This window comes from Apis laboriosa, unplaced genomic scaffold (genome assembly GCF_014066325.1).
Source record: "Apis laboriosa isolate Shangri-la unplaced genomic scaffold, ASM1406632v1 scaffold112_cov148, whole genome shotgun sequence".
Lineage (NCBI taxonomy): Eukaryota > Metazoa > Arthropoda > Insecta > Hymenoptera > Apidae > Apis > Apis laboriosa.
Genome location: NW_025220865.1, coordinates 1,057,693 through 1,078,429, shown reverse-complemented (window position 1 = coordinate 1,078,429; position 20,737 = coordinate 1,057,693). Strand labels below are relative to the sequence as shown.

The 20,737-nt window shown below is 37.0% G+C and overlaps 1 protein-coding gene across 2 annotated transcripts in view; it reads right to left on the bottom strand.

Annotated features, from left to right (window-relative positions):
* The window catches only part of LOC122714048 (teneurin-m), a 604,012-nt gene that overhangs the window by 83,937 nt on the left and 499,338 nt on the right, over nucleotides 1-20,737 (bottom strand). Inside the window, exon 2 of one of the 2 annotated variants that reach the window (XM_043935059.1) lies at nucleotides 5,863-5,935. The exons of the other annotated variant lie outside the window; for it this stretch is intronic. Coding sequence (XP_043790994.1) covers nucleotides 5,863-5,899 — 37 coding nt within the window. The 5' untranslated portion in view covers nucleotides 5,900-5,935. The remainder of the gene's footprint in view (nucleotides 1-5,862; nucleotides 5,936-20,737) is intronic. 2 annotated transcript variants of the gene reach the window in all.

The following is a 20,737-nucleotide window of genomic DNA, read 5'->3' as shown; positions in this document are numbered from 1 at the left end:
TTGTTTGATAGATGTTCAGTGTGAGTGATGTGAATATTTGTATTGTGAAGATTTCTATGGATAAATGGAAGAATGAAAATTCCTTGACTCTTTTGTATTGTATTGTATTGTATTGTTGTAAATTTTATAGCATTTAATTGTTATTTATTGGATATGGGATATTTAATTTAATTGAGAATAGAGTTGCAAACTTGTGAGAAGAAAGGGAATTGCGATTGTTTGATAGATGTTCAATGATGCGAATATTAGAGGATTTCTTGTATTTCTATGGACAAATGGAAAAATGAAAATCCCTCAACTCTTTTGGAAATTTTATAGCATTGTTTACTTGCTATTTATTGGATATGAAGAAAATTCAGTGTGAGTGATAAGTATATTTGTATTAAAGGATTTCTTCTATTTCTATAGACAAGTGGAAAAATGAAAATCCCTCGACTCTTTTGGAAATTTTATAGCATTGTTTACTTGCTGTTTACTGGATATGAAGAAAATTTAGTTTGGTTGAGAATATAAATACAAATTTGTGAGAAGAAAGGAAATTGGTGCGATTTGATAGATGTTCAGTGATGCGAATATTTGTATTTTGAATATTTCTTGTATTTCTATGGAAAAGTGAAAATCATTCAACTCTTTCGGAAATTTTATAGTATTTTTTATTTGTTATTTATTGGATACGAAGGGAATTGTTTGACAGATGTTCAGTGATGCGAATATTTGTATTAGAGGATTTCTTATATTTCTTATGGACAAGTGAAAAATCCCTCGACCCTTTCAAAAATCTTATTGAATATGGGGAAAATTTATTGGAAATTTATTGCAATTGTTTAATATGTTCAGTGCAAGTGATATTTTGTATATAAATATCCAGAATCTCTTTAATTTCTATTTTATCGAAAGTGTTGAAACAAATTTGGAAATTCTTCTTCGATAATTTGAAGGAATCATTTTTAAAAAAATCCTTAAATTTCCCTCGACCCTTTCAAAAATCTTACAGCATATTTTATTTTATTTATATTCATTGAACCTTTTAGAGAAAATTTATAATAATAAAAGTTAAGAATACAACCTGGAGAGGAGCTAAAAAATAACTTTATTCGAAATTTTGACCGGTTTTTGACTTTTTTTTTTTAAAAATCAATCTATCGAACCTAGACTCTTTACCTACAACGCAGAAATTCAGGATCAAGTAGATCATTTTGGAGAGGAAGAAAAGAAAAAAGAAAAATTGAGAAATCCAAGGGAAGATTTCCGTTTCGAGTGGAAGCGAGTTTAGGGTACGAAGTGATCGATGGCAGCAACGATTGGTATCAAGGGGCAATGCTATATACTCGAGGGACGTAATGCAGCAGCGCTTCGAGAAATTGCTAATCCCTCGCGATCCCCATTCCATCCTATACCCGCTTTTACGTCACACATTCGGTCGCACGCCAGAAATTCTCGAACGAATCGTTTTTCATATAATAATCGACAGATGTTTCAATGATCAAAAATTTTCGACGCCTCGTTCTAAGCAAAATCATAAAGAGAAGAAATCAATCTCGAGAATTTCTTAATTAAACGATTATCAAATTATTAATTTACACGATTCATCGAAACAGTCGTTTTCTATTACATATAAAACAACCTAGAATCCTTTAAATATAACTCTTCTAAGAGACTCTTCTAATTGCGATTAGACGAAACTTGAAAAATGATGAAAAAAGGGAACAGATATATATATATATATAGAGAGAGAGAGAGAGAGATAAAGAAATTTTTCGAAGAAGCATCCTCTCGAGGTTATTATTCCATGAAAAATATTTGGAACGTGGAAAATGTACCAAAGGAATATCACCGAGAGGGATGTTTCCTTTTACCAGGCTTTCACATCAAAAAACCCAACGAGTTTCTTCTTCACACTTGTAACAGTCACGGCTGGAATTGTCCGCTTTAAGAAGTGTCGTTGTCCATCTGGATCCCTGGGTCAGGGATCACGGTTCCACAGGATGTACAACCCGTGTACGTGACCCACGTACAAACCGAAACGATATTTCGTCTCTGCGCCCTCTTTTTAATATACCCTCTTCAACAGGAGAGAGATTAAGATTTGAGCATATACTTGGAATATTGTAGAAATTTTGAACAAGATAAAATGGAATCTTGAAGAGGAAGGAGTCTCTCGAACGAGACTCAAATATTCCACGAATATATTCTCCAATATCACCTCTCACCACCTGGAACGGTTAAAAGTCTCTGAAGAAACGAAACACAAATTTCTTCTTACCTCGTCTTTCAAGATTTTAATTCGTTTCACGGATTATCGAGGAAAGCTTGCAATTACATATTGCCAGATCTCATCATCTGGTATCCGTTTTCGATTGTTCTTCGTCACGTTCTTAGCCCCCCTCCCCTAGCAGCCAAAAAGCATCGGGTCATCTCGTGAAGGAGGAGGAGGAGGAGGAGGATGCCGCGATATTGGGCACATTTGGCGTCTGTCGCGCACGCACGTTGCTCCCCGCCACCCAAGGCGAGCGAGGGTATTGTGTACACCACCCCCCTCCGGGTGTATTTGCATTTAAAGGCATAAACAGTCCTGAAACGGGCGCAGGGCACAATGGGAGGACGTCTCGGAGCCGCCGGTGGCCGCCAGAAGACGCCGTCCCCCGCTGGGCCACCTTATTCTCCTCCTCTCTCCGAACATGGAGGAAAGGTTTCTATACTAATTTCACGATATATAGGCGCCAATTGTCGGCTCTTCTCGTCTTCGGCTACGAGAAAAGAAAAGTCCTTGTTTAAGAGTACCCTCGTTGAGAGAGAAGGGAAGCTTATTTAGGTTACTTGTCATGGATTTGGAGAATTGTATTTCCTTTTTGAGAAGTCGGGGAAGAAACGATGAATAAATATACTGATAAACGGGTGAATTTAATTTTCTTTCGTTACCATTAAAGTCGCTCTATATAAAGTGCCATTGATGTACTATAGTCTCTGCCATGTATTGTACATATAACGAGCGATTGGATTATTGTGCATCGACCATCTTTCTCTGGAAATTAGTATTTTCGTTTTATCGTTTGTGATTTCTCACATAGATTCCTCGATAATAAAAATCACCAAAAAAAAGAATGCCAATTAGGAAGAAAAAAATCAAATTAAATCAAGTGAATTTTAGTGAATAATTCTCTGCAAGTCAGTATTTTCGTTTTATCGTTTGTGATTTCTCACATAGATTCCTCGATAATAAAAATCACCAAAAAAAAGAATGCCAATTAGGAAGAAAAAAATCGAATTAAATTAAGTGAATTTTAGTGAATAATTCTCTGGAATTCTCAGTATTTTCGTTTTATCGTTTGTGATTTCTCACGTAGATTCCTCGATAATAAAAAAAAAAAAAAAAAAAAAAAAAATGCCAATTACACGCCTTCCTGTTACAATCGATCTCAAGTGTGGAAGAAAAAAATCAAATCGACTTGAACAATAAATTTCAGTGAACAGTTTACGTATCCACGTTTAAAAATTATTTTAAACTTATTTTTTCACTTGTATCATTTCAACTATAGCTAGATTCTTGCAGAAGATACCTTATACCTTATACCTATCTCTATTTCCCCGTTAGTTTGGGTTATGGAAAATTGGAAAAACAAACAACTAGGAGATCGGAAATCGAGTCGTTGGCCGGACCTCGTAATTTTAGGTAGCTCAAGGGGCTATTGGGCCTGTGACGAGACCACCCTGTCAGTTGGAAAATAGGGTTAGTTTCCTATTTTCGAAGAGGCGATCCTTTTTGTGAAAGCAAGGCGATTATCGTTCGCTTTTTGCGAATCTTTATGTTTATCTTGGAAAATAATCTCGAGTTTCTTTCTTTCTTTCTTTAAAGATCGAAAAGTTCCTCCATGTTAATTCTTCTGCGTTTGAAAAATTGTTTTAAAAATTGAAAAAACTGTCGCTTCTCTTTTAAAATTTATATTCAAAAATGGAGAATATAGCTCGAATCAAAAATCTAAATAAAAGAGAGTTAGTTAAAAGTCTTCGAGAGATAAACAAGAGACGAAATAAAAATCGTTTTCCATCCAAGAGGTGTATCGAATAACGAGCAGGATATTTGGCGGCCATTTTCTCCCTTGGCGGAAAATTGGTTGGATAAACATTCTAACAAGCCTCTCTCGAGACGATCCAGGTGATCGTTGTCCGGATAAACCGTCTGGGGGCGGCTGCGCAAACAATTCACGTGGACTTGAAAGCAGGTCAAAATTCTGGATTCAAGATTTAAGGAGGCTGCAATGGCTTGTATAAAATGTTAAACTCGATTGTATCAGAGATGTCCTCGAGAAGTGGACTCTATTGTTATTTGCCAACCAATAATAATGGAATAACATCGCGAAAACGATAGCCACGTGGATCAAGGAGGGAGGAAGCTTCTTGGAATCCTTTGCCGTGTTTTCTTCGTTTAAAATGTTTTTCCAAGGTGGAGGGGAAAAAAGGGAAACGTGTTGCGTTGCGAGATGATGTTTTTTTTTCTTCTTCTTCCTCTTCTTCTTTTCTTTTCGTATCGTAATGGAGTTCTCTCACAAGGAAATTAGTCATGGTTCCTTTTTTTCCAATGGAAAAATACATATATTCTTTTCTTAAACAGAAATTAAGAAGGAAGAATCGATCTTTTTTTTACGATACATTGTTGGATTTTAGAATTTTAAAAAAATCTTTAAAAAATCGTACAAATAAATATTCTCAAAACAAATAATTAATAATAATAATTCACACTGGAAACTCACATTGGATCCAATTAACTACTACTTGTACTCCAAAACACTTTGAAAACACATTCTTACTCTTTGTTGCTCGAAAAAATGATTCTTGCAAAATTATGCGAACAGAAGAGCCTTCATCCTTCAAACGATAACAAATCGGTTCCAGGAACGGGGATCACCTCGAGGAAAGGATACTCGTTGCCTGCGTCCAACAATGGCGCACGCCAATTAAAAGAACATTAGGCCCGTGATCCGTGAACGTTCTTCCTCGAGGAAGTCGAAAAAAAAAAAAAAAAAAAAAGAAAAAAAGAAATCGAAAGGATAGGCTAAGAATCATAACCGTTCCTCCATTAAAGGGCCGACCACATGTCGTGGGAGTCTCCTCTAAACCCGTTTATACCCGCGAACCTTTGGAAAATCACCGGTGATTCGGTGTTTAGCCGAGTCGTAAACAAAACAAGCCGACCACGGGTTCTCGAGAAGTTGGCTAACTGGTCGCAGATGTCGAAGGCCGCTTTCCGTATGTCGCAAGGATCAGAAATTTTCGTGCTCTCGAAACGTTACAAGTTGTAGGCAATTATTTCTTTTATTATTTGTTCTTCTTTATTATTCGTTTCTTGCTATAAATAATTTAAAACGAAGTTGCAGAGTTTAGGATTAAATTTTTCTTGAAACGTTGAATTTCATTTAAACAACGATTAAAAAGAGGCGGGGAAAAATGTATTCGAAAAATGTATCGATCCTGACACGTCCTATCTATAATATATATTGGGTAAAGCGAAGAAGGTATCGAGTTTTATTCGCCGTTCGAGCGTGAAAATGTTAAACGAGCCGGAGAAAACTTCTCATATAATATTCTTCTTCTCATTGAATGTTAATAAGTTGCGCCAAATTTTTTTTTCTTCACTCTCTCTCTCTCTCTCTCTCTTCTTAAATTTCCAACAACTTTCCTATACTACTTTCAAGATAAAAAAAAAAAAAAATTGTTTCACAATTGGTTAAATCGATATCTCATCGAACGAATATTAAAAAAATGTATTATATATATATATATATATATTTAGATGCGTGTGAAAGATTAAAAGGAACGTTTATATCGAATAGACGGAGGAAAAAGAATCCTTGAAATTTTACTTACACGACGTCTCGTCCGTGTCTGTATTAGTGGAGCGCATCAGTGTGCATCGTATGTTAAAATCGTGTGTACGTACCTGGAACAAAGAGGGAAAAGAAAAAATTCTGTTAGATACACGCTTAATTTTCTATATGTTAAGACCATGTATCCATCAGCAAAATGGTTAACAATGGATCGTTATTTTCTCTTTCGAAACATGGGAAATTATGTTACACTCCGATTTATTATTATAATGCGGTTTAATCCGTTATTACGATTGGCACGGTTTAACAAGTTCGAAGATGGATGAATATTTCATACAGCAAATTTCTGCCGGCCTCTGTGATTCCATTTGTTTATAATTCGAATTGTCAAATCGTTAATATGCCCCCCTCCTCCCCTTTCGATAGTGGCCGTTCAACAACTATATATATATATATATATATATATATATATATACCTGGTGCGGCATAAATTACGATATTGTTAATTTTAGTAATAACATAAAAGCTTGTACGACACGCGCAATATCATCGTATTATTAATCGCATAATTTCAAGCAATTATTAATTAAATTGTTATCGTTACCGATTACACCAGAATCTATATCTTTTTTTTTTTTTTTTTCAAACTTGTGAAAAACTGGGGCACATATGTATTAGTCGATCGATGAAAAGATGATTCATCCATTCAATCTTAATAATTCTTTTGCCGAGATATAAATTTTAAATCCAAAAGTTTAGGCAAAGCTTCCTCCTCCTCTACCCAATTTCTTCATCATCGACTACTCTTCATCATCTAAAAAGAAACGGTTGTTAAGCTTAAGTGTATTTAAGAGGCAATGCGTGTTCAGCGGGAGAAACTTTAAACTTTCCCCCTTCCCCCCCCTCTCTCTCTCGAATCGATGACTATCCCTCCGCCCTGTCACCATCAATCTTTGGGGTTGGCGAGGGTGGCACAGGTTGCCACGATCCCAACCCACTTCGACGGGGGTTCAAGGTGTCCGGTGACTCTGACTCACGTGTTCGAGTCGACTCGGATTAGAACGCAACCCTTTCGGAGACGTCGACGAAGTAAATCCGGACGAACGTTTGGAAAAAGGGGGTTGTAGTTTCTTCTTCTTCTTCTCCTTCTTCTTCTTATTCTGGAGGAATTGAAAAAGAGGTGCAAACATTAAGGAAGTGTTCGAGGAAAATATGGATAAGAAGTGTTTTTGGAGATAATGAATTTTAAAGAGGGGTGTATTTTGAATTTACAACCCTCTCTCTTCTCTTCCTCTCTTTCTGTAGAGAAATATATTATTTTCGTACGAGTGTCTTTGAAAAGCCGACAAATTTTGAATCGAAAGAGAAGAAATACGATTCAAAAATTTTCAATCTTTTGAGAAAGAGGTGCAAACATTAAGAAAGTGTTGGAGGAAAATATGGATAAGAAGTGTTTTTGGAGATAATGAATTTTAAAAAGGGGTGTATATTTTGAGTTTACAACCCTCTCTCTTCCTCTCTTTCTGTAGAGAAATATATTATTTTCGTACGAGTTGAAAAGCCGACAAATTTTGAATCGAAAGAGAAGAAATACGATTCAAAAATTTTCAATCTTTTGAGAAAGAGGTGCAAACATTAAGGTTAAGGAAGTGTTCGAGGAAAATATGGATAAGAAGTTTTTGGAGATAATGAATTTTAAAAAGGGGTGTATTTTGAATTTACAACCCTCTCTCTTCTCTTCCTCTCTTTCTGTAGAGAAATATATTATTTTCGTACTCTTTGAAAAACCGACAAGTTTTGGAAGGGAAGTACGATTCAAAAATTTTCAATATCGGATATCTTGTCGAACATGGCCTCCGCGGTTCCTTTGTCTTTTCTCGCAGCGTCCAAAGACGATGCAGCTGCGAACGAGCTGTTGGAAGGCATCTCGAGGGCCGATGCGGCAGGTGACCACGGCCACGTACATAACTTATCCCCCTTAAAGTGGTTCCCGTTGGCAGCGTTGCTCCTCCAGGATGCCTAAAGGATGCAGGCCGTGGCTACGTAAATCAAAATTACTTCCTCGGTTAATTGGCTTTCGAGGCAACCTGAGATCTTCGTTGTTGTTGTTGTTGTTGTTGTTGTTGTTGTTCTCCGATACGAGGACCACAGGTTGAAAGAATGGATGGAGAAGCATGCTCCTCTCACCATCATGCATATATACAAATATGTATAAAAATTGATAAAAGTTAGAGGAAAAGTTAGGAGAAGAAAGAATGAGAAGATTAGATAATTATCCTATATATAATTATCTTATATATTATATTATATATTAAAGAATGGAGATAGACATTAGCCTAATCTCCTCATATATATAATATCTTTTGTTAGAATTTAAGTTTCGTCCAAAATTTTTAATATACAATAATATAATATAATAATAATATACATATACACAAATATGTATAAAAATTGATAAAATCGAGTTAGAGGAAAAGTTAGAGCCTGATCTCCTCATACATATAATATCTTTTGTTAGAACTTAAGTTTCGTTCAGAATTTTTAATATACAATAAATAATTTAAATTTCGAAACGATTCGACGAAGGAAGTAACGTTGGACACTCGTTCAAAGGTGTTTCCTTTCCTCGAGCGAGTCACGATCGTATTATTCGCAGCAGCAACAACAAGAACCGCGCGATTGTTCGTGGGGAGTATTTAATAAAAAGTATTATTTTCTCATGGATCGGATACGTCGAGAGGGGGATCGATCCTCCCACGAATGACTCGACCCTCGAGGCGAAGGCCATTACCAACAGGTAGAATAGACGGGTATCCCCCGACGGAATTATCATGATCGCAGCTAAGAAGCTTCGCCTCTATAACACCGTAATCTGTAAGACTTCGCGATGACTCACGATAATTGCAGGTTGAAATTGCGTGGATAGAAGGTCGAGCGTTCCGGCCAAATTGGCCGTAGGGATTACGGTTTCCCCCGATTTTTGACACTCACACTTTTTAAAGAGTGATTCACAATTATTTTCGGAATTTCAAATTGATATGAAGAATGAAGATAGAATGATTTTTGATACTCATACTTTTCAAAGAATGATTCACAATTATTTGGAGAATTTTGATATGAAGAATGGAGATAGGATGATTTTTGATACTCACACTTTTTAAAGAGTGATTCATAATTATTTGAGGAATTTCAAATTTTGATATGAAGAATGGAGATAGGATGATTTTTGACACTCACACTTTTTAAATGATTCACAATTATTTGGAGAATTTTAAATGTTGATAATATGTATGAAGAATGAAGATAGAATGATTTTTGACATTCATAATTTTTAAAAAATGATTCACAATTATTTTGGGAATTTCAAATGCTGATATAAAGAATAGAGATAGAATGATTTTTGACACTCACATTTTTCAAAGAGAGATTCATAATTATTTGAGGAATTTCAAATTTTGATATGAAGAATGGAGATAGGATGATTTTTGACACTCACACTTTTTAAATGATTCACAATTATTTGGAGAATTTTAAATGTTGATAATATGTATGAAGAATGAAGATAGAATGATTTTTGACATTCATACTTTTTAAAAAATGATTCACAATTATTTTGGGAATTTCAAATACTGATATAAAGAATAGAGATAGAATGATTTTTGACACTCACATTTTTCAAAGAGTGATTTACAATTATTTGGGGAATTTTAAATGTTGATAATATGTATGAAGAATGAAGATAGAATGATTTTTGACATTCATACTTTTCAAAGAATAATTCACAATTATTTGAGGAATTTCAAATTTTGATATGAAGAATAGAGATAGAATGATTTTTGACACTCACGTTTTTCAAAGAGTGATTCACAATTATTTGGAGAATTTTTATATGAAGAATGAAGATAGAATGATTTTTGACACTCACATTTTTCAAAGAGAGATTCACAATTATTTGAGGAATTTCAAATTTTGATATGAAGAATGGAGATAGAATGATTTTTGATATTCACAATTTTCAAAGAATGATTCACAATTATTTGGAGAATTTTGATATGAAGAATAGAGATAGAATGATTTTTGACACTCACGTTTTTCAAAGAGTGATTCACAATTATTTGGAGAATTTTGATATGAAGAATGAAGATAGAATGATTTTTGACATTCATACTTTTCAAAGAATAATTCAAAATTATTTGAGGAATTTCAAATTTTGATATGAAGAATGGAGATAGAATGATTTTTGATACTCACAATTTTCAAAGAATGATTCACAATTATTTGGAGAATTTGTATGACAGGATGATTTTTGACACTCATACTTTTGCTTTACTCAAAAAATGATTCACAATTATTTAGAGAATTTCAAATTTTGATATGAAGAATGGAGATAGGATGATTTTTAACACTTACACATTTTCCAAAGAGTGATTCACAATTATTTAAAAAATTTCTATAAGATAGGATAATTTTCGACACTCGGTTCAGTCAAAATGTTGAATGCTCACGATTCAGAGGAATACTCAGTATAAATAATAGAAAGATTGTAATTTATCTGAATGCAAAACAAAAAGAAACAACATATATCCCTATTGCTAAAAATTGAGCAATTCTAAACAAACCATTCCTAATTTCAATTCAATTTCAACCAAACCCAAAAGATCAAAGATCTCAACCCCATCACCCCCTTCTCCCTTACCTCTCAAAATCTCGCTTCTTCTTCGAAAATATTTCCCACCCACGTCGAAACGTACATCCGGATCCGAGAACGAGCTGCTTTTTAAAGTCGTCCGCTCGCAACGGCGGCGGCACGATTAATGGAAATTCGCGTCCGGCCCGGAGGAAATAGGCGATAGACGTGTATGAGAAAGACCCGGGGGCCAGCCTCTGATTGATAAAGGCAGCATTTAACCCTTAACTGCGGTATTCCACGCCGTAACGATGATATACGACGTGGCGGGATCACGCCCTGACCTTGATGCCTGCCTCAACGGGGGAGGATAAACGGGGTGGGGGGGTTTACGTTTCTCATCAACACATTCTCTCGCTCGTTCGACGTCGATCGCTCCTCTCCGCTCCAAGAGAGGCTGGTATCGTTTAACAGTCGATTGTTTGTCAGATCGGTATCGATATCGAAAGACACCCATTCTTCTCGACTCACGCGTTGTTGTTGTTGTTGTTGTTGTTGTTGTTGGAAGCGAAGCAATTGTTCGATGAAAGGCAGGCGTATTCAACAGGTGTCGCCATAAGAAGCAACTTTGTTTCTTTTATTCTTCTTATATATATATATATTTTTTTTTACATTAAATAAATAATTAAGTAGAGTTTGAATTTCCAATTCATTTTCCATCTCGAACCTTTCGTTTCGAGATCGTATACACTTTTACTTGGAATTATAAATACATCTCCTTCGTTTAATCCTCGAATTACAACACAACTCGACGAAACTCTTCTCTATTCTACAGGAAATTGAAACTGAAACAAAAATTGAAAAATTCGAAATTGAACTCTTCAAGCTTTGATCGCCGAATTAAAAGCGTCAAATCGTGGCAAGAAATCTTATTGTCGAACCTTTAAATTCGGTTTAAACGTTGTCGTCGAATTTGAGATCGAGAGCCTTAGATCCCTTCCCCCTCGTAATTTGCTTTAGGAGGGGTATGATTTAGACACACGAGCTGCTCAAATATTGAACCGCGTTTCCTATCGTTTCTTATCGTTTCGAGAGAAGGGGGTAAGTCGATACGCAAAGGGTAAGAAAGAAGGTAAACAGAGAAGCACTCTAGACACTTTTCCAAAAGGGGGGATGATGTTGCTTCTCTCTCGGGAATAAGGCATTGTTCCTCTTCTTTCTATCGGATTATTTTTTTTAAACAGTTTTTGAATAAAACTTTTGCTCGACAGAAATGATATATATGTATACTCTTCGATTGGCACCCGACAAACGCTTGAATTATCTCAAATTATTTAAAATTATTTTATTGCGTTATTAATCAATGAGTATTTTTCCAATAAAAGTTTTGCTCGAGAGGAATGATACGTATACTCTTTTAACACCCTTAAATAAGTACTCTTCGATTGGCACTCGATTGAATTATCTCAAATTATTTAAAATTTTTATTAATAATTCCTTATTGAATTATTTATCAATATTTTTCCAATAAAACTTTTGCTCGACAAAAATGATATGTATACTCTTTTAACACCCTTAATAAGTACTCTTCGATTAGCACCAGGCGAACACTTTATCTCAAATTATTTAAAATTATCTAATTCCTTATTGCGTTATTTATCAATATTTTTCGAATAAAATTTTTGCTCGACAGAAAAGCTTAATGATACGATTGATATCCGACAAACGGTTAATCTGAAATTATTTAAAATTATCTAATTCCTTAATGCATAATTCCTTATTGATCAATGAATATTTTTCGAATAAAACTTTTAGCTCGACAGAAAAGCTTAATGATATGTCTAATCTTTTAACACTCTTAAATAAGTACTCTTCGATTGGCACTCGACAAACGATTGAATTATCTCAAATTATTTAAAATTATCTAATTCCTTATTGCGTTATTGATCAATAAGTATTTTTCTAATAAAACTTTTGCTCGAGAGAAATGATACGTATACTCTTTTAACACCCTTAAATAAGTACTCTTTGATTGGCATCCGACAAACAGTTAATCTGAAATTATTTAAAATTACCTAATTCCTTATTGCGTTATTGATCAATGAGTATTTTTCCAATAAAACTTTTGCTCGAGAGAAATGATACGTATACTCTTTTAACACCCTTAAATATGTACTCTTCGATTGGCAGCCGACAAACGGTTAAAAATTATCCCAAATTATTTGAAACCAATCACGATTAATCAAAGAAAGCCAGAAATTCCACTTGAATCTCTCCAATATATATATACGTGTATTGTTCGTAGCTTCAACATCGACGACCCTCCCCCTTCGATCTCTCTTTCCCGTCTCGTTCATAAATTTTTCAGGAATCGGAGTGGTCTGATGCCACGCGATGCCTTGCAAAACCGATTACAACCGAGAGAGAGAGAGAGAGAGAGAGAGAGAGAGAGAGAGAGAGAGAGAGAGAGAGAGCGAATGTATCGTAAAGAGACAACACGTGGAGGATGAAAGTGGCGCTTTTAAATCCATCGTCCACCGCCTATAAACCTGGATAAAGCGCCGCTTTAGAGAGGACACTCGTGACTAAACCGATTCCTCCTCCTCCTCCTCCTCTTCTTCCTCTCTCATTGAAACGTGCACGCGTCGAATTACGCGTGGAACGAGTCGTGCGTATCCATCGGCGCGTGACCCAAATATCCGGATATATTTTCGAGAGGGTTTCTCTTTTCTTCCCTCGTCTATCTTTCAAACGTATCTTCCTCCTCTCCAACAGAGATTCTTCCCTTATTATCCACGAATTACGTCCACGAGATTGCTCATTTAGACAGCCTTGCGTGGAGCGGTATACTGTTCTTATATCTCGTTTATTGTTAGTTTTGTAGGTTAATTATATCATGAATGTTTCAAAAAATGCTGGCGAATTTCTGATCGCATGGTGAGTAAGATTTAGTCGAGTTGTTTGCGCGACGAATCAGAGTAGACTATTTGAAATTTCTTCTCGATATTTGCTGATAATTTTTCATCATCAGATCCAAAAAATATCTCGATTAAACCTGTTGATCGATCTATTTAACCATCTTGTACACAACCTTGAGATATGCTGCCTGTGACAGCCACGTATACATCTCTCCTATAACTTGACTTCATTAATTAAAAGAATCAAAATCGGAAGTGATAAATAAATTCGAGCCTCCATAAATATTTCGAAACGAAAAGTTCCCTCGAGAAGAAGAAGAAGAAGAAGAAAAAAAAAAACAGCGCCCTTACGCGGTGCTAATTGCTTCGAACGATTCTCGCGCTAAGAAAAATAGTAAAAGTTAAAAAGAAGAGGAAGAAGAAGAAGAAGGGAGAACGAAGCTCTACAATCGTTACACGATTTTTCGACTCCCGAAATAAAGGGAGCTCTCCTTCCAGCAACCCTTTCCCTCCTTCAGATTCTACGGTATTCAGGAGGAAAAAAGGAGAGAAGGGAGGAGAGCCATGCTTCTTTCATCCACGAAACGAAACGAAACGAAAGGAAAATCGTGCAACGCCCCATTTGCACCGCTGTTTCCGTAAATAGCTAATGGTTCGAGAAACGCTGTTGAACGCTCGGTGTCGTGTTTCCTCGAGAGAGCAAGCCCTAAACCAACAGTAACCCAACCTCTTCCCTCGCGCGCTTTTCCTATAATTTGTCTCTCCTCACCCTCCTTCCTTTTGTAACGACGTGACCCCGACGTGTTACTCGACGCCCTAAACGCTTCGGATTCTTCAAATCGCTCTGCGTCATCTACGCAACACAGACTTCCTTCGTGGTGGTCCTCCTCTTCTCGTCGACATATCCACGTACGGAGATCAATATTCGATATCTCGTAAGAGTATAATGGGTGTTAATCCTGCGTTGGAAGATTGCAAAAGTGGCTAATTTAAAAAATTTCGAGTAAAATTATAATATATATACATCTGTTATTATCAGATATATTATGGAGAGACTAATCTCGATTATCGTTAAGGATATCCAGCGTTTCATCGAAAAATATTCGATAATTTTTGGAACGATAATTACGAAAATCTTTGTAAAATTGTTACTCTATTTTTGTCATCCAATATGTTTCCATGGAAATATTTTTTTTTCGATACGTATACATATATAATAGAGTTATACCGTTATTGCCGACAGGAGACATAAATCCCGAAATTCTCAGGCGTCAGCGAGCAAGGAGAGAGGAGGGGAGGGGGAAATATAGCGAGCACATCGTGGATTGTTTGTTTTAAAGTCGTAAAGTCTAGGAAAGCCGCGTCGAAGCCAGGAATCGTAAAAATACGCTATCTAGAGGCTCAAAGAGTGGAGGCCGTAACCTTCTCGGCCGTAAAATTCAAGTGCTGCCTTCCCCTTTCAACAATTTCAAAATTTGTTGTGAAAGTTGGCCGATAACCCTTCGACCAAATTAAATAAATTAAACGAGACCCGAAAAAATACGAATCATCTCATCTCAAACGATATTCACCTTTCTCTCTCTCTCTCTCTCTCTCTCTCCTCCTCCAAAGCTAACCATTATTGAATATATAATAACCTCATCCTTGCTCAATATTCATCTTCCTCAAATCAGAAAATTGATCAAAAAATCAATCAAATCGAAACGATCCTAAATTTCATTCTTTCAAATTCCATCCTCCATTCCAATTTCCTCAGAATTCAAATTTCTCCATCTCTCTGAAAAAAAAAATGGTCGCAAAAAAAAGATCGATATATACATATATAAAACCAGACATTTAACATTTCGCGAGAGATGTAAAGAAATATGGACTGCGACCCCCCCCCCCTTTCCCCTCCCCTCTCCTCCCCCTTCTGAACGCATCGAACGAAGTTACGTAGCAGATGTTCGCCCCGGCGAAGAAAGAGGATAAAACAGGGGGAGTAGAGGGGAAGGGAGAGAGGGGAGGGCAGAAAGAGTCGGAAGGAACAATGTACGAATCTCGCGATAAGATGCAACCGGAGATAAGCTAGGAACCCTCCTCCCTTCCCAAAGAGGCTTCCCGTTCCCGTGGAAGGTCGAGTTATTATTACGAATGACAGACTTTCCGTGCCAGGTGCCTGTGACAGATCAAAGAGAGATGAAGGAGAACACTTTCCGCGATACTCTCTCTCTCTCTCTCTCTCTCTCTTCATCGAATTCGTTCCTCGATGTTCTCTCGATCGAGGAACGAAGCTTGTTCTCCCTTGTCACACGTGTGCGTATGTGTGTGTGTGTGTGTGTGCATACCTCTCTTTTGTATCCTGGAAATTGGGACATCGTGTTCTGGCCGAGGCACGATGCGCCAATCGATAGCGACCAGTGTTACACGGCCACTTCTCTCCACTGGTGGTGGACGACACCTTTCTTCCTCCTCTTTTTTTTTTTTATTTTTTAACGAGCCAGCCTCGAGGAGAACATCTCCACCACCACTTTGAGAACGTTCAACGAGAATTGCCGTTGGCAATTCTCCTCCTTCGAGAGCGGTTTCTTTGCTCGTTCTTTTTTTTTTTTTTTTTTTTTCTTTTTTTGTTGTTTCGAGAGGGAGAGAGGGGGATTCGAACGATTAGATTGAATTTTCGCCAAGTTTGAGAAAAAAGAGTGAATATAAATTTTCTCTCATTTATATTTTTATATATTTCGATCGGATAGGTTTTTCACTTATTATTACCTTTGTGAATTATTTTTGCAATAACAAGTAATCTGATTTACGCTGATTTACGTTGAAAGCGAATAATCTGAATAATAGCGTTTTCTCACTCACTCGTGAGTTTCGCTTCAACGAGTGGAGTACACTGTGGATATTATCAACCAACTCGTTGTGTAATTGCCAGGCCATTACAATTGCATCAATCGTGGCAGAACTAGATAGAGAGAGAGGGAGGGAAACGATTTAGCCTCCTCCCCCATGGAGCCGATCTTGGACTTGGGTTTGGTTACGAACATAATTATTAACCCGTTAATTAGAGAGCAGATATATCTCCCTCGTATTTCTCTACTTTAATTATGGATCACGATCACTTGTTCATAGATCGGTTCTCAGAGAAGAATTGGAAGAACGAAGGAAGAACTCCTCGATCGATGGATCCGCGCAAATTTCTTCCTTTTTGTTTCCATACATAAAAGAGAATTTTCACGACGGAATAAAGATCCTTTCTTGAGAGGATCCGTGGTCAAATACGGTTGGAAATATTTCTAAACGAAGAATGGAATATCTATTATTAAAGCAAATTTCCTCGATCGAGCTTTTCAATTAAGCCTCCAAGGATTACCTATCCCTCCCCCTGAACCAAAGTAGATTAACGAACGGTGGATGCTCCTATTAAGGATTACAGGAAGCTCTTACAACAGAAACGAATTTCATATAAAATGGAAGGAAGGAATCAGGTGGTATGCTGTTAAGGAAATTTCATTTATTTATAATTCCGCGAGGAACGATATCTAGAGTTGTACGTTACTTTTTTTTCTTCTTCCTTCTGTATTTCATAAATCGAATGATTTTCCGTCTTAAACGGAGATCTTACATTCAGAGGGATAGAAATGGAAAAATATTTCTACCACCGTGTCATGTTTTTTTTTGAAAGATATATTTATACGAAAGGATTAATAGTATTTGAAAAGTTATGAGAAAAAAAAAATAAAAATGGTGACAATTCACAAATTCCGCTTTTATAAAATTTCAAAATTACCGTATGAAAGTAGGTTGAGTAAAAATCTTGCAGAGTGGCGTAAATATGAAACTTCCTCTCTTTCGTTGTATTTTCAAAAATACGAAATTTTAAACGTAACAAATTTGATTAATATTATTTCGTGAAAAATATATTTTAGAGAAATATTCTTCCCTTGTGTCAACGATGTGAATAGAATCTTCTTAATCTTCTTTAAAATCGATTTACAATATTTTTAGTGTAGCAATAAATAAATATGGTCGAAGATTTTTTAAAAATTTAGAGAAGATGCTTAAAAATCCTGTTTCACGTCGCGAGTAATCTCAAAGTTTTATCAAGTGATCCGTGACCATCATCCTTTCTTCGATGATCGATCACATTAGTCGATGGTTATCGTTATGGTTATAGGGTAGGATAATTAATATCAAAGTTACGAGTTTCGACGTGCTCGAATATTATTCTACGGCATTCAAGATCGACTATGCTCCGAGCACTTCACTCTTAACGCCCCAGTTAATTAATTCCGATTTAAAACGTCGCTTCGAGGCGAAGTATATCCAAGCGTTTGTTCGATTCGAAGCGATTTGCGAAAAAGTGATGAAAATTTCTTTCCTGGGCGGATTATTAATTATCGCGTGTCATATTACGTGTTTTATTTATTTATTTATTTATTTTTTTAAGCTAACGATTAATACGAAACGAAATTTTAAATACAATTTTCGACACATTGTGGATTTTTATGCAATTAGTACATGGAAAATATGTTATACATACGTCATTAAAACCCACTCAGAAAATAGAGGATATTATACCAATAACGTCCGTTTTTGTTTTATCCCGATATCTCAAACGGTTGCCGAGATATAAGCATTCGAAGTTTCCGTAATATTTAAGACGGCGCGAAGACTATAAATAGGCTCGCGACACACTGACCTACTTACTTACTGACCTACTTTTTTTCCAGGAATAACAGCTGTGTTTGGGATAGGTCAGTGAAACGAGGCGCGAGCGAGAGGTCCGAGTAAGTAACGAGGACGGAGATAATAAACGATTAAAAATTACCTTTGTCTTTACACGACGATATCTCGGCAACCGAAAGTCGTATCGAAATAAATAAAAAAGCGTTTTAAAGGGGAAGGTTCCGCGCTTCTATTGGTCTTTCATTCGTTGACCGGAAGTCATTATCTTCCGAGTTATAGCGGTTCAAAGTTTTTCCTAATTTTAATAGAGTTTGATCATATTCACGGTAAGCGATTAAAAATTACCCTTGTCTTTACACGACGATATCTCGGGAACCGGAAGTCGTATCGGGATAAATCAAAAAGCGTTGCAAAGTGGAAGGTTTTCCGCTTCTATTCGTCTTTCATTCGTTGACCGGAAGTCACTACCTTCGAAGTTACGGCGATTCGAAATTTTTCTAATTTTAATAGAGTTTGATCATATTTAAGGTAAACGATCGATAATCAGTCTCTTCTTTACACGGTGATATCTCGGGAACCGGAAGTCGTATCGGGATAAACCAAAAAGCGTTTCAAAGGACAAGATTCTGCGCTTTTAACGGTTTCTCACTCGTTGTCCGCAAGTTATTATCTTTGGAATTATGACGGTTCAAAGTTTTCCTGATTTTTTCCTCATCCCTCATCGCTCACATGAAACGTACAAAATTCTTTCGCGCGCAGTATAATTACGAGGAAATGAAATTTGTTTCGAGTCAAATAAATCCTCGCACGGAGGGGTTAAAGCGAATAATTATGCGTCATCATTTCGTCCCATCCTGGAACAAGGTATATTCACGACGCGTATATTGTATATTTCAATAAAAACGTCGTTGCCCGGCTCAAATTGTTATAGGCGTCGCGCGCGTTATTCACGCGGCGGCCATATTTCCTCCGATTACATCGCGGAACGCCGCTTTTACTCTCTCTCCCTCCCTCTCGCCCTTCCTTCCTTCCTTCCTTCCTTCCTTCCGCGTGTTTCACGCGTTCTTCTTGCCCCCGAGCTGACAACGCGCCCGTTTAAAATGCATCCCAGACGCGAGGCTCTCGGCGATATTACAACGACGAGATAACACGCGCGGGCGCGCGCCATCATCTTCCGAAACGTTGATGGCGAGAATCGGCGAGACGGGGGGACCAAAATATAGCGGTTCCTCTTTCGAGATATACATATATTCATGCGGGAGAAATGTTTTAATATCCTATATGGGCAGGTTGAACTTTTCGTCCAACTCGAACTTTACATTCAACGTCTGGAATACACGTTACACACGGCTCTCCCCTTTTTTACTCGATGAATCGAAAAAAAAAATTATTTAACGTAACGATTGAAATTATATAATAATAATAATAATAATAATAATAAAATCGTTTTCCTAACTAAACTCGACTGTCCAACGTTTAAATATATCTTCCGCTCACGTGTTCTTCTCGGCTCGGTGTTAACACGCGCGGAACAAAACTGCCCAATTAACGTAATATCACTGACGACTTTTTAACGAAATGAAGCTAGCGCGACGACGACGGGGAAATTAAACATCCCCCTTTCGCGTCTCCTTCTCCCTCCTCCCTCCATCCTCCATTCTCCTCTCCCTTCCTTCCGTGATTCTCTCCTCGTCTCGCGTTCCCTCGTCAACCGCCAGCCACCGTGCTTTGCTGCACGGCTGCCGGGGTGTCTGCACGTTCGGTTACAGGGAAAATATCGCAGCCGAGGTAGGATTAGATTTATAAAGCCCCTTGTTCGGTGAAAAGGTTTAAATGAAGAAGGACGACGAGCTCCTTCGCGCAGCCTCGAGATATTTTTCTTTCAAGCCCCGTGGGTTGTGCGTTGCGTGGGCGGGCGGTCAAAGATTTAGCGCCACTTGTTAAACGAATGCACTAATTGACGAGGCATTTCGTGTGGAGAAACTTTGATGCGATGATTTTCGAAGAGAGAAGAGATTAAAAAGAAAAGGTAACGAAGGATCTTTTATCTTTTTCCACGGGGAACGAAAAATTGTTCGTGTTTCGGAATTTGTTGTTATTATTATATAAAAAATATTAAAGATTGAGATTTTTTATAACAATATGATTACACGTGATTTAAAATAGGATCTATAAAATCGATGGTAAGACAAGGAAGAAAAAATATTTCCAGACCAGCGTAACGATATATCTCTTCTCAATTTACCCGTAAACGGGCCGTAGATACGAAACCTGAAAAGGCTTTCGACAAAGAAGAATCGATAACAAGAAAAATACCCGGGCCCGAGTTTCAATCTCTCAACATCGTCAGAACAACGATTTCCATTTGTCCCTTAATACACGTCGATTTTTCAATATTTTTCGAAAAGCTCCTACCCGAGCCAACGAAGAATGTCCATCCAGTTTGTCAGATTGATTCCGGAGAAAGCGGTCAAACGGTGTTCAATTTCGTTCAATTATCCATCCCAAGTCCAAGTTCCGTTTGTCCATCCCTTCCCATTCTCCCTCCCATATTCTCCCGTGGAGAATCGAGTTCGTGACGAGTTAAAATCTCTCTCTCTCTCTCTCTCTCTCTCTTTCCTTTTATTCTCATAAAACTCAAAATTCCGAAAACGTCGAGTCGGAAGAGCGGCTGGTTCCCCCGAGAGTATCGCGAATAAAAATGT